The 14,480-nt window shown below is 52.3% G+C and overlaps 1 protein-coding gene across 1 annotated transcript; it reads left to right on the forward strand.

Annotated features, from left to right (window-relative positions):
• The first annotated feature begins 2,002 nt into the window (after nt 1-2,002).
• Nucleotides 2,003-9,425, forward strand: NOTUM (notum, palmitoleoyl-protein carboxylesterase). Its single transcript, XM_054221925.1, has 11 exons — nt 2,003-2,322; nt 2,588-2,640; nt 2,743-2,838; nt 3,952-4,012; nt 4,902-4,960; nt 6,428-6,530; nt 7,305-7,496; nt 7,842-7,942; nt 8,042-8,189; nt 8,951-8,998; nt 9,108-9,425. Exons 1-11 carry the CDS (start codon nt 2,018-2,020, stop codon nt 9,412-9,414), a joined length of 1,473 nt encoding a protein of 490 aa, XP_054077900.1. The 5' UTR covers nt 2,003-2,017; the 3' UTR covers nt 9,415-9,425.
• The last annotated feature ends 5,055 nt before the right edge of the window (nt 9,426-14,480 follow it).

A 14,480-nucleotide genomic window follows, 5' to 3' on the forward strand; every position in this document is an offset into this window, starting at 1 on the left:
TTTTCCCTAAAGAAGTAGGATGGAGTTCAGCAACCTTATCCATCCCATTTTCTTGCTGTAGCTAGTGGAATTTGAGGTCCTGGAGTTGTTTATGCTGACTGTTCCAGTGATCCTGAGCACTCTCGGGGACTGACTTAGTGATTTAGCTGTTCGGACTTCGCACAAACTAACCAGCTTCCAGCTGCACCTCTGCTCAGGCAGACAGAGGAGCTCTCTGACTAGCTATAACTAGTCCTAGTGACCACTTGCTCATACCTGTCATGGCCAGTGAGGAAGGGATGTTAAACCCAGTATAGAAAAAGATACGGTGATACAGAATTTTGCTGGGACCAAAAATATATCAGGGTGTGAGTGTAGTGCACATGTAGAGGGGTACGTTCAATTTAGTGGCTTTTCCTGGCTTAAAGATACTGTTGGTACTATCAGCGCTTAAATAAAACATTTGGAGGTAAAAATCCGACTGAGGACAGAGCTAAGGCTGCGACTATATAAGAGTAACTGAAAGATTAAAAAACAACACAGAACAACCAACATGGCAAGCAAATTGCAAACCCATGTGCTACGTATGTAGGAAATTCGGAGTTGAGAATACACTTAGAAAGTCCAAGCGCGCCAAGGTAAAAAATGTACTTGCAGCAGCTGGACAGCCTTACCTCTGTCTCTACAAAAGACCCCTCCGCTTAGTACTTTAAGATTATACTATTTTCACCTTTTCTGATCCCAGATAGATTACATTTCCCGGTAAAGACAGGCTGTTTCCCTGCTAGGGGGGCTGTCGAGGGGTGTGAGCTGTCCGTTCCGGAATCCACAGGAAGATGGAATTATTCAAATCGTAGCATTTTCTCTCTTTTTCCTCGGTTTTTAATACCGAGGTCTGCGACAAGGACGGCAGGTCTCTGACACTCCTGGCTCTCGCAGACGGGAGCCACTCTGCTCGCTGGGACCAGACATGGCTTTTTCTCCAGGACCCTGTCTGCAGTCACGGGGATGCGCCCGCCCCGGGCACACGGCGGACAATCCTCTCCAGCTGTGAAGAGCAGAGTCCCCCCGACCCGCCGCCGCGCCCCGCAGGCTACCCGGAGCTGCGGGAAAGCCCCGTCCGGCGCCGCTGCAAAGGCGGCCGGTGCCACCGCGTCCCCTCGCGTTCCACGGCGGCGGCACCCCCCGGCCGGCAGCGACCCGCCACCCGCCCCGGCCGTCCGCCGCTGTCTCGGCCCAAATGACGGTCCCGGCTTCCCGCGGCTCCCGAAGCCCGGCACCGCGGAGCACCCCCCACCCGCGGGGCGGCCCGCACCGACGGCGGCGGGGGGGCGCGGGGGCGGCGCGGGGCGGGGCGGGCAGCGCCGCCCGCGCGGAGCCGGGGAGGAGCCGCCGTCGGGGCGGTAGCGGAGGGGGGGGGGGAGCGGGGAGGCGCCGCGGGCCGGGGGGCGCCGCCGCGGGGGCTGCCACGTGCGGGTCCTCGCGCCCGCGCGGCCCGACCTCCGCGGGCGGCCCCGGCCCCGGCGAGCGGCCGCCCCGCGCCCCCGCCGCCCCGCGGGCGAGGCTGGCGGGCGCCGCCGGCTGCCGCCGATCGGCCCCGGCGCCGGCAGGGGCGGCGATGGCGGCGGCGCCGGCGGCGGGGGGCGCGGGGCGCGCCCCGACGGAGCGTCCCGGCGTGCCGGTGCGGCGCAGACCCCCCGCTCCCTCCGCCTCGCTCCGAGGGGGCGGAGGGCAGGGCAGGGCGGGGGCTGGCCGGCTGCTGCCCCACGCGGCGCCCGGGCTGGCGGCGCCCCCGGCGCGCTCCCCGCGCACTCCGTGCCCCTCTGTCATGCTCGCCGCCTGGGAGCGGGCGGCGGGCTCCTGCGCCGGCAGCCGCGCCGCCGACCCCGCGCCGCCGCTGTCCTCGCCGCCCTCGCCGCCCGCCGCCGACCCCCGTCCCCGCGGGCGGCGCGGCGGGGCGCGGCGGAGCGCGGGCGGCGCTGCCCGCCGCCGGGGGCTGGCTGCCGCCGCGGCGAGCGGCGGGTGGCGGCGGGCGGCGATGGGCACGGCGGCCGTGCACCTCCTGCTGCTGCTGGGGCTGCTGCACGCCGGCCCCGGCGGCGAGGGCAGGAAGGGCTGGCGGCGGCGGGGCCCGGCCGCCCGCGAGCGCGGCGAGGCGGCGGCGGCGGAGAGCTTCCCGCTGGACTTCACGGCGGTGGAGGGGAACATGGACAGCTTCATGGCGCAGGTCAAGAGCCTGGCGCAGTCGCTGTACCCCTGCTCGGCCCAGGCGCTGCCGCACGACCTGCGCCTGCACCTCCTGCACAACGCCTCGGTCACCTGCAACGACGGCAGCCCGGCCGGGTGAGTCCCCGCGCCGCCGCCGGCCCCGCCGCGGTCCCGCCGCTCCCGCCGCCCGGCCCCGGCCGCCGCGCGCCCCCGGCCCGGCCCCCGCGGCTCTGGCGCCACCTGGCGGCGACGCGCGGCGCAGCGGCGACAGGTGCAGCGAGCGCCTCCCGCGCGGCGGCGGCGGGGCCCGGCGGGCGCGAGGCCCCGGCCCTGCCCAGCCCGGCGTCGGTCGGGCCCGGCGGCCGCTGACGTCGCGCCGTCGCGGCGCGTTTGTCCGCAGGTACTACCTGAAGGAGTCCAAGGGCAGCCGGCGGTGGCTGCTGTTCCTGGAAGGTGAGTCCCGCCGCCGCGGGCGGCCCCTCCTGCCTCGCTGGCGCGCCCCGACCCCGCCGCCCGCGGCCCCTCGGGCGGCCGGCTGAGCCCTCTCTCCCCCAGGAGGGTGGTACTGCTTCAACAGGGAGAACTGCGACACCCGCTACGACACCATGCGCAGGCTGATGAGTTCCCGGGAGTGGCCCGCGACACGAGTGGGTGAGTCCTGCCCCCCCGCCGCGGGACGGGCCCGAGGCCCCGGGGATGGGCCGGGCACCGCAGCGGCGGTGGCGTCGTCCTCGCGGGCACGTGGTCGCTGCCGTGTGACAGGGACGTGTCGGCATGGTGCGGCCCGTCCATCGGTGCTGTGGGAAGATGCCCCACAGGACGTGTTCCCCCCACGGCGCGCGTTCCCCGCTCGCTGGAGCCGTCACAGACGCCCCGACGTGCACAGGCGTTGGGCACGTGGTTGTCACCGGCCGACAGCGCCGGACGTTGGCCAGTGTGTTCTTTCGATGTTAAATGCACGCGTGCACTCACAAACCCGCCGGGGTCTTCAGAGCTGGGGTTTAGTTTTTTCTTTTTAAAGAGTCTCTGTGCTTCTCTTAGCCCTGTCAGAAGAGCCGTTCCCGAGCCTCTCGCTCTGTTTCTTGTGACAGATGCGTTTTCTTGCTGGGTGCCCTTTACCCCGCGGTCAGACGGGCCCCGCGTGCACAGGGAGGAATGGGATCTGGCTTTTACCTTGAGCTGGGTCCTTCCGCATTTTCCCCACTTACAGTTGCGTAGCATTACTTAGCCAGCTCAGTGGTTCTCTGTGTGTAAGCATCCATTTGGTGCATACGTGAAGCATTTGTAGCATCTTCCGTCATCGTGCATAAGGTGGAATTAGCACCGCGGATACCCATGCTCGGGGCGCTCCTGACTCAGCACAGAAGTCTTGAGCTTCTCTTTTCATTCTCGCTGCTTATGCTCCAGCTTTCTGAATATTTAAACCTCCATCATTCATACAGATCTTGTAATTGCGTGTGTTGGAATTAACTTGCTAGGATTTGTTTTTTTGGAGAAGTGCTTAATTTTACGGATGTGCCACAGGTTCTTCTCTGTGCCACGAGAGGCTTCTAGATAGGCTTCGTCTCGCGTGAACCAAATTCTGAAAGTCACATCTGCCTAGGAACAAATTTAGAAATGTTCCTTCCGCTTTCCTCACCAATGTTTTTCATTGTGGATGTTTGTTTTGTGTGTGGTCAGAGATCCCGCGTGAGATTCTTACCGTTTCTCTGAAGTCACAGACTGTCATCTGTACATTCCATGTTTCTTTGTGCCCATCTGCAGGAACTGGGATCCTGTCATCGCAGCCAGAAGAAAATCCCCACTGGTGGAACGCAAACATGGTGTAAGGAGGGACAACGAGGGGAAATAGGTTTATACTTAGACAGCATCTCCTGCCTTGTGGCCAGCAGCAATGCTACAAAGACAGACTAAGACTAGTACTTGCGAGAGAAAATTGTACGTTTCCTCATTTGTTCTAGTTCAGCTCTAACAAGTAGCGTTGGCAAGGTCTGGAGAAACTTTAGTCCAGTGTCCTTGGAGTTGTGGGGTCTAATGAAGACAAACTGGGATAGCTCAGAGACCCTTCTCGAATAGCTGAAGTGGAAGATACTGTTGTGCCTGGTAGGCTGATGGTATGTTACACATTTGCCAATGGGAGAGGAGCGTGGAGCAGCTCTTCTAGCTCAAAGAGAGAAACGAGAAAGACACCGGTTTATATATGCGTCTAAATAGGAGGGAAAGGCAGAAGAGAGGGATGTTAATTTGCATGCTGCAAGCTGGAGACAAAAATGTGAAGATAACTTCATTCCTGCCAAAACCTCCAGTGGCTGCAGTCAGCATTTACGCTGCATTGACAAGGTCTTCTCATTTTTCATGTGAAAAACGGAAGCACAGAGAGTTTGGCTGTGGCAGACCGTCCACCGTATCAGTGGGGCAGCTAAGAGCAAAATCTTGGCCCATTGTTCTGTCCACTGAACTCAGTGCTTCAATTAGATTGATAAAAGACACATTATTTATTGTTTTGACTCAGTAAAACTACCAGTGTTCATGAGAAAATTCAGGACAGTTATAATTGTCAGTTGGTGTGCAAGAAGGTAAGTTGTCTAGCTGGACAAGTAACTCTTCCCTTTTCCCCTCCCCAGGGTTTAATTTTCTTCCAGTTACTTGACCCTGCCCTCACCCCTGCTTGCATGTCAAAGGAACGTCAGTGCTCACACAACTCTCTCTTACAGATTCATCCCGTATTGCTCAAGTGATGTTTGGAGCGGTGCCTCTTCCAAGTCTGAGAAAAGTGAGTGTTGCTGATGGGCTGTTGCTGCCCCAGACATCACACATTAAAGGATATGGCCAGACTTCTGTGAAATTACGTGAATGAAGAACAGGCTTTTTCTTGCTGAAGGGCAGGAAAGAATATCAAGCTACTTCCAGATAAAACATCCTGATCTCTTTAGCTCGGGCTGTTCTGACATAGTTCAGAGCCACTGCTTGCAGAGCTGTTACACTGCTGCAGTATGCGACGGTTAGAGGAACCGGATTCCTTTTAGATGAATCTCCAGGTTCCAGCATGTGGCAAATTAAATGGTGTAGCTGAGGAGCCATGATCTGTTGCATGCGACTTTGGTTTGGCTCATCTGAGAGGCAAGTGCCGTGAATTTGGTTTCAGACTTCTCTATCAGGAGGATATTTGGCCTTTGAGAGGAGCCGTCGTGTGTCAGGGTAAAGCTGTCTGCAGGTTTCTTTGCGAAACGAAGAACAGTTCGTCTTGATACATGCATTACCATCGGCTGTCGTTTTGATGATGGTGGAACTCTGGGAGTCTGCTCAGAGGAGTCCACTTCCAGATTAAGCTGGATTTTGTGCAAATGAATTATTCTACCTCAGGTGCTTCTCTGGTTTTCCCAGTTTAAGCAGGATCGGTGTCTGGGTGCAGTAATGTCTATAGAAACACCAGGGGCTTAGTTCTCCTCTCGTTTGTTCGCGAAGGGGTTTTTTTGAACAGAATGGAATTACTGTTGATGTACGCTGCTGTGAACAAAAGAATGTGGCCTAAGATGCTCTTGTGACATGGCACTGAAAAGGCAGAAGGTTAATGCTTTTCTTTGAGTTGGTCTGTGAGGTCTGTCCTTAAACCAGAACTCAGTGTCACTCGATGGCTCTTCCACTAACTCGTACATTGAGAAACTGACCACTCATGGATACCACAGGTGCACTTTTTGTCACCGTAAGGGACCTTTTCACTTCATCATAGCTTCTTGTGGTTGTTCCCATGAAGCAGTTACACCTCAGCACGCCTGGCTGCCTGTCGATGGCTGTCTATGTAGGTGTAACATTTTGTGAAACATTGCTTGTCTGAATTGGCTTTATGAACTGGGGAAAAAAAGGGATGCAGTAAGTTGGAACTGAGATCCTGGGTGGGAGGAAGGTCTGCGTGTTCCTCGTGTATCAAGGAAGGGTCCCAGCGCCTTCCTCTTTGCTCTTGATTTCCTTCTCCGAGATTACCGGTTCCTAAGCGCTGCTGTAGGAAGGCGTGCTCGTGTTATTGTGTATTCTCTTCGCTCTCTATGCAGTCTTTTTCAGGGAAGCGAGCTTTGTACAAGTGGGAGTATCTCTTGCTGGATGTACTTGATAGAGGTGGAGAAAAAGGGCTGGTTTTAGGCTCATGATCCCTTCCTAAGGTTCTTAAGCATTTGTGGAGAAGAAACAAAAGTCTTAGCCTGGACAGGAAAGAGTTTTATTGACACTGATCTATCTCTTCCAGATGAATATGCCTTCATGGGAGCACTGATCATTCAGGAGGTTATAAAGGAGCTGGTGGGAAAAGGCCTTAGCACTGCAAAGGTGTTGCTGCTAGCAGGGAGCAGGTGGGTATCAACAAGATTTCCTGTGGTGAAGACATTTGCACAGTAGAAAGCTGTTAGGGAGGAGGTCTCAGCAGATCCTGAAAAACCTCTTCTAGGAGTACAGTAACACCAACACAGCAAAGCCCGTGTCTCTTCTCAGATTTCTCCTTTCAGCTGTGCAACAGGGAATGATATAATGTTATTTACTCAGCTTTTGGTCCAGGTACACTGATGAGAAAATGGAGAAAATAACAACGAGGTACAAGCTTTGCAAGAGGGAGGGAATGTGTTCATTCTTCCCTGCATCGAGAATGCTGGCTCCTGTTGGCCCACACCATGAGACACATTCCTCTTGTGAATAGATTCGGGACAACTGAATTAAAAAATAAGACTTGCCTGGTGCGGGTGCTCTGAATTGTGCTACGTTGCAGAAAGCTGTGGCACACTCGCCGTGTGTTGCACAGGGGTGTATTATGGAAGTTGCAGAGGGTGAATTTGTCTCACTTCGGGTTCTTCCGGGTTTTAGCAGCCAAACCCCTTGCAAATGATGTACAGCATATTTATCTCCCAGGAGAAAGAACAAGAACAGGGTTTGGTTTCTGAGGTATCAGATGGTTACTCAGCCGTGGCTTTTTTTCTGAGTGTTTTGCAAAGCAAGGAAATATCTTGGTGACCACCAAGTTAGCAGTGGATTGTCCTGTGGGTAGGCAAAGTTATTTACGGAGTGGGAGGGTGCGTGTGCGAGGCCGTGCGTGCTCCGTGACTGCAGCATGAACGTTGCCGTTGCCGTTGCAGTGCTGGAGGGACAGGAGTGCTCCTGAACGTGGATCGCGTGGCAGAGCAGCTGGAGGAGATGGGTTATCAAGGGATTCAGGTTCGAGGCCTGGCAGACTCGGGATGGTTCCTGGATAATAAACAGTATCGCAGAACTGACTGTATCGATACCATAACGTGTGCTCCAACAGAAGCCATCAGAAGAGGAATAAGGTACAGTCAGATGCTCTAAAGAACAATTTTGTAAGAGATTAGAGTGCGGAGAAGATGTCCTCCTTCTCTGTCTTCCTTCATTTTGATACTTAAAGAATATTTATCATCTACATGAGTGGTTTTTCAATGATTTTATTGGAAAAGATGATCATTTAAAATCTAGACATGCAAAAGAAAGTGTACAATTGTAGATGCTCTAAAACGTGTTCAAGGGACAATGTAGCCAAGAAAGAGCTCTGCGCAGTAAGTTGGAACTATAACCAGAACAGAAACAGACTGGGATATGAAAAGGCTGCTGTTAAGACTGTGCTATGACTTTCATTCTGTTATCGCTTTGTCTTCTAGGTACTGGAATGGTATCGTACCTGAACGCTGTAAGCTGCAGTTTAAAGAGGGAGAGGAATGGAATTGCTTTTTTGGATATAAGATTTACCCTACTCTTCGATGTAAGTATCAAAGGAGAGACATAAAATGTATTCTAGGGTTTCCTCTGTATCCGTAGCTAACTTAGAGCAATTCCTTTTCCAAATTTTTTGTCTTCCTAGGTCCAGTCTTTGTTGTCCAGTGGCTCTTTGATGAGGCCCAGCTTACTGTAGACAACGTACACCTCACTGGCCAGCCTGTTCAGGAGGGGCAGTGGCTCTACATCCAGAATCTGGGTAGGGAGCTGAGAAACACCTTGAAGGATGTGACGTAAGTATTTCATTGAGGAAAACCTGGCACATTTATTTTTAAGAGACATTCCTATCCGGTATCCTAGCAGAATTTCTCAGATCTCTCAGATTCAAGGCCAGGCTGGATGAGGCTTTGAGCAGCCTGCTGTAGTGGGAGGTGTCCCTGCCCAGGGCAGCGGGGGTGGAACTAGATGATCTTTAGGGTCCCTTCCAACCCAAACCATTCTGTGATTCTGCGTGTGTGATTCTGTGATCTCTGCAGAAATCAATGTTGTAAATTTGGTAACTCTTAGTCTACATCAAGAATGTTGCCTTTTTAATTTCTGGATAAGTGCAAAGTAATTTCCAGCTTCACAATTATCAGCTACCCTTTGTTATTGATAGGAAGGTGGTTTTTTTCTTTCCTACCTCCAAGGTGAGGTCTGAGACTCCTTGCCATTGCACGGCCGTTAACCTCACAGGGATGTTTGAAAAGCGCTGACAGTAAAACATCCAGAGAGCGGATGAGGCAACAGAGGAGGAACCGTTAATGCGCCTTACTTGGTTTATGCGTTCGGGAGTCTCTTGTTGCAAATGTGCACCGTTAGGCAGGATGGAATCCCTTTTCTTCTGGATGTTTTCCAGTCCAGTCAGGTTTTATATCATGATAGTCATTGCTGTTTCTAAAAATCTTGCCAGGAGCAGCAAAAATTCCACCCTCTATCTAGTCCGGAAGGTTCTATTTAGCAGGAGTTACTTTGTCCTTCCAAGACCTAATCCTTGTTTCCTTTTTTCCTTTAGCGCTAGCTTTGCTCCTGCCTGTTTGTCTCATGAGATCATTACACGCAAGTGAGTGCTTTTGCAGATTCTATGAAAGGTCACAGGGAAACGGTAGGGGAAGGAACCCTTTCCGGCAGCCCGGCCCCTCTGATGCAGTCTGTGCGGTTTGTCTTTTCAGCCACTGGACAGACATCCAGGTGAAGGGGACATCGTTACCCCGGGCCCTGCACTGTTGGGATCGGAGCCTACACGAGAGCAACAAAAATGGGAAGGCCCCTCTGAAAGGCTGCCCGATTCACCTGATCGACAGCTGTCCCTGGCCCCACTGCAACCCCTCCTGCCCCACTATCAGGGACCAGTTCACAGGGCAGGAGATGAATGTCATCCAGTTCCTCATGCACATGGGTTTTGATGTTCAGAAGATGGCACAGCAGCAGGGCCTGGAGCCCAGCAAACTCCTGGGGATGCTCAGCAGTGGTAACTAGGAAGGGGGCTGCAGAGGGGCAGAGCGATTAGATCCGGAGGAGACTCCAAGCCCTTCTCCCACACTTTCTAATCTTCTTCCTTACGCTCATGCAGGCAGACGCACGCTCACACCCACGCATGCTCAAACCTGTACACACCCACGTGCTCCCACACTCTTGCACACTTAGGATGTGTCAAGAAAGAAAAAAAAAAAAAAAAAAAAAAGGGCAATTTCTTGCTTAAACTATTTGACTGGAACTCATTGCCTCCAAACGCCAGGGCTGAGTTTTGGCCATTCATATCCTGTGTTACACAAGGCAATCTGATACAGGGAGTAGCAAAGCCATAAATAGCAGCAATGAGAACCTTCCCCAGATCTAGGACTTCTTCCCTTGCCATGAATTTTACATCATAGACTTGATACAAGTGGTGAAAAAAGCAAGCACTGGATTTCTTTTGTCCAACTAGAAGTGAAGGAATGATTACATGACTTCCTGGAGGTCAGCATCTCATGATGAGTCATAACATACGAACCCAGGACACGTGCTAGGGATGGACACTCTTGTACTCAATTTACTTTCGTATTATTTTATAAAATGACTTTTTTATTACTTTTTTTAAACTAAGCAAGAAATATAAATGATATTGTTTTGTAACATATTTTTTTTAAATAACGAAGAAACCTCTTGCTACTTTGGCAACGTGGACATATTTATTTTAATATGTAAAACGCTATTTATAAGGGCTGACCAGAGAACCATACATATGTCTTTGTAAAGTTGTTTATGCTGCTCATTTGGATGGGTTATCCTTGTGATCACTTGTGCCTGGGAAAAAAGGGCTGAGGGTGGTATTGACGTTTTGTAATAATTAGACTTCTGTGTTCCCCTTGCAGTACGCTTTGTCATTGTTGCTCTGATGAGAGGTTGCAATACGAGGTCTAAGTACAGAGATTTTCACCCAGCGTGGATGCTTGCCTACTTGCACGGCGTTTTCAGCTTGACTGTGATTTGCCAGGTGTTGGGGGCGTTGCATTTTAAGATGCAGGGAGATCTGGTTTTGCAGCAAAGGCCTCTGTTCTAGTGAGAGAAGTGTTTGATCAGACCGTCTGGCCCGTCTTAAAATGGGGAGCACTTGGAACATGAAAGGCAGAGAACACAAGACAAGCACGAACATATTTTTGTTCTTCTAGTCGTTTGCGAACACGCCCACCTCGGAAGGGAGAATCCCCGTTGGTGGTAATGGGAGGAGAAGACGGGAGGGATCGTGAATGCGGAGCTGGAGGGAGCGGGAGGCCGTTCCTCGGCAGGGAAAGCGCTTTACGCTGCCGTGTGCGCGGCTGGAGCAGACAAACGTGCGCGAGGAGTATAATGACATCCTTTCTGCAGAGTCCTTGATACCGACTTTGCATTCGCTTGCACTTGCGTAAATGGTTATACAACGCGTTTGGCCACAAAAAAATTAGGGCCTAATTTTAGAAGAATTCCATGCACTTTGAAGATAAGTCTTGCCAGGTTAAAATGGTAATGCTGTTTGTAGCATCCGCTGTCTTAGGTGAGTAAAACCAAAACTGAACAAAACTGCAGCCATTTGGTTACTTTTCATGGGCTTCAGCAGCCCGGCAGCGCCACCCAGGAAATTACCCATCCTGTTGTACAAGATGGGTTTAGTACGCATTTAAGGTAAAAAAGTAGCTAAAGAGAAAATGAACGGTGCTCCCAGCAGAACCGAAACGTAGGAAAACTACGAGTGGAGTTTCCCTAAGAACAATATAGGGATTACTAATATCCTTTATGTTTTAATGACTTGGGTATACAAGTAAAATTGTTCTGATTACATTTTTCATGCCACCAAGTTAAGAGGCTTCTTCAGTACAGACAACATTTGGGAAAGCGTCCAGGAGGATGGGATTCCTTTGGGGCTGGAGTCACGTGGAGTCAAAGTGCTGGTACTTGAGCAGCGTCCGGAATTTCTGCTGTGCGCTGGTTCATCGGGAGCACCGCGGGGACCGCTGCGCGTCAGCTCTTCGCAGGACGACTATACACAAGGTGATGCACCCGTAGATGTGGCAAGTGCCCTGGGCTGCGTCCAGCGATGTATTCCTACTAGGAAACAGTAAAGTGTAAGTGCCACTGTTGAAGTTTGGAATACTTTTTTTGCAGAGCTGGTTACGTGTATCCAGGTAAACTAATTCTAAATCTAAAACATTAATTCAAAGGTTAATTTCTAAAAGGCAAAAAGTGTTTGGGGGGGATATTTTCCTTGCAAGCACAGGAAAAAATCCCTGGGAGTCAGGGGTCACTCTTCTCGCTTAGTGCGCCACTGCAACAGTCTTTTAAAATGCCTCGGAAATATTTTTAAAGGGGAACTTGGCTGATTTATTAGAAAAATTATACAATGTGGTTACATGTCATAGCCAGAAATCGGGATCTGTAACCCAGGAAGTCACATCCAGCTCTATACTTCTTCTTGTACTTGTGCAATAAATATAATTTTCCCAAGCCTTTGGTAAACTGGCACTTCTAAGTTCATCCCCAGTGACATCTGCTGTGTGGAAGCCAGTGGCAAAAAGGGCAAGACTGGAAAATACAATACAGCGTGTTTGTACACTCAGATCTTATGACTAGATGATATTCTTTCTGTCTGAGAGGGAAGAGTTGTCCTCTGGTAGAGGTGAAGGATTAACATCACAGAGAGTCAGGAAGAGCAAGACCTGGGGGTGAGAGCACCTTCACCAGGGGCTCCTTGGCTCTCGCTGCATTTCCTGGTTGTTGTGATGTTAATTGTGCAACTTCCACCCCAAATGAATGCAGGTTTTCTACATTTAGCACCACAGGTCTTTTTAAGGAACATGGGAGGGATTTTTGTGAGACACTGAGGTTACAAGACGGTGACAAAGCTGAAGTTAGACACATTTTATCTTAACATCCACAGAATTTTTACTGTTCTCCTACGAATCGTTCCGTAGAGTTATTCCTGGCCTACAAAACACTGGCGGGGAGCTGCTGGAGCGCTGCAGCTGCTTTCCACCGCGAGCAATGCTGCCGTAACCGACGTCTGCCTCCATCTGTCTCTTGTCTTGAGCCACAGCTGGATCACGAGTGACTTTCGGCAGCACTAACGTAAACAGTTCCTGTCCAAGCCCCTGGTCCTGGCTGCCCCAGTTGTCGATGCTGCGTGGATGCACCCGTGCACGTCTGCTGTGTGCATCAGACCAGAGACGCCTCCAGGTTAAAAATAATCCATGTCAGGTGCAAGTTTTCTGCTGGTCTTTTTAAAATCTGAGATTAGTGCCCTGATCCAACTCCTAGAGCAGTTGTGTTGGCAAGATGTGTGAGAGCAAGGGAGGAAGGGGGGAACCAGCAGCCGGGAACCTGCCGCGTTGCCTCCAAAGCCCATTTTTTCCAAGCGGAGACTCTGGAGTTGCGTCCCGGCAGCCTGAGCTGTGGTCGAGGTGCCGCGCAGGGGCCACGCCAGCGCTGGTGCCAGCAGACCTTGCCGGCAGCCGTTTGCTGACATGGGTGTTCTTCCAGGGGCTGGGGGCTTCCAGCTGCCCAAGGTCCCCGAACCGGCCGTCAGAGCCCCCATCCAGCAGGAGGGAGGGTCATGGGGGAAGGCAGAGCCGCGTCCCCCACCTGGACGCACCCGGACTGCCCCAGAACTACGTGTTACGGTCAAAAACTGGAGCAGACACTCGCTTTTGTCAGATCTTCGTTGTAGTATCTGGCACTGCATGTGGCAATTCGTTGGTTAGGTGTCTCATCGTTACATTAACATACAAATCAGAAACAACAATATTAAGCGATTAAGCAATTATTATTATTGTTACCAAGTGTGAGGGTCGTTAGGAAGTTACAGACTTTGTCAGCACAGCTGATGCCCCCCCGGGCCCATTCAGGGTGGTTTTCGGGCTCCAGGCTGGGCTGGCCCCGGCTCAGGCTGCTCCCTGCAGAGCTCCTGGGAGCACCCCGCGTCGGCGCTGGGACCAGCACGGCGAGAGCTGGTCTGCAGGCGGGGAGTCAGCGGTGCTGCCATCAGGTAAGGGAGGAGTTTTTCTACTATGTTGTGTGTTTCATTTTTTCCCATTCTGAAATTACATCAGAAATTTTCTTTGGGGCTTTCAGAGTTAGAATTAAGAGACTTTTGGGCAGGGGCCAAGTCTGGGGAAACGTATGCCAAAAACGGCTACCTGGGAAAGCTTTGATCCAACAGGAGGGAGGGTCTGATGCGATATATTGAAATCTGTCTTCCAAAACAGAGCTAAGAATATCAAAGCAATTTTTTTTGCCTTTTTTTTTTTTTTTTTTTTTTACAATTGTATCCAGTTTTGGCATTCAGAGATACGAGAATAACTGGTTCCCGTATAAGTAAAGCAGAGACAGGGAAGAGTTTAAGGAGACGGTGAGGACTAGTGCTCAAAATCTTCACAGCCACAAGCTCTCACTAATGCGCAAAGCACGGCAGGGCCTTTCACAGCAGGCAAATATATTACTGCTCCAGATCAAATGCAGCAAAGTGAGTCAGCTTTTATCATAGCCTCTGGCCTAAATCTTTTTACAGGGCTTGTGATGCCTTCGGGCTCGTGCCCCCGCGCAGGGGGCCCTGGGTCTGCAGGACCGAGCTCCTGCTCCTGCAGCGTGGCTGGATCCCGGCCCGATTCCACGGACAGACCCCGCTGTGGGGTGGCTGCCGGGAGAACCCCGGCGTTCCAGGGACCCCCACGCTGCCAGAGGAGTAGCAGAAGGATAACCAAGATCCTCTGATGGGGCTCGCAGTTTCAGTGTTAAATAACACCCGCTCACGGCAGTTGAGGGGGGCAGGACTCATTCCAGAACTATTAATATAGCCCCTATTTATACTCCTGGGCTCCTGCGAACAGCGCGGCAGAGAGCTACAGCTGCAGGGCTGAAATGGAATAAACGTCAGCCTCCAGGGAGAAAGCGACCCTTTCGGCCATCACGCGGGAAGGGAGACGGGGAAAGGACAGAGCACGGGGCAGGTCTCAGACCAGAGGGAGCTGCTGGCGGCACCCTGAGATCGCGGCCGGTGGCAGAGCCAGCCAGTAACGTCCCTGCAGCCGGCAAGT

The sequence above is a fragment of the Rissa tridactyla genome, chromosome 15, assembly GCF_028500815.1.
Source record: "Rissa tridactyla isolate bRisTri1 chromosome 15, bRisTri1.patW.cur.20221130, whole genome shotgun sequence".
Lineage (NCBI taxonomy): Eukaryota > Metazoa > Chordata > Aves > Charadriiformes > Laridae > Rissa > Rissa tridactyla.

Coding starts and splice junctions, on each gene's coding strand:
- NOTUM (XM_054221925.1), top strand. CDS start 2,018: ATGGGCACGGCGGCCGTGCACCTCCTGCTGCTGCTGGGGCTGCTGCAC. Junction 2,323..2,587: donor AACGACGGCAGCCCGGCCGG/GTGAGTCCCCGC, acceptor GTTTGTCCGCAG/GTACTACCTGAAGGAGTCCA. Junction 8,999..9,107: donor CATGAGATCATTACACGCAA/GTGAGTGCTTTT, acceptor TTGTCTTTTCAG/CCACTGGACAGACATCCAGG.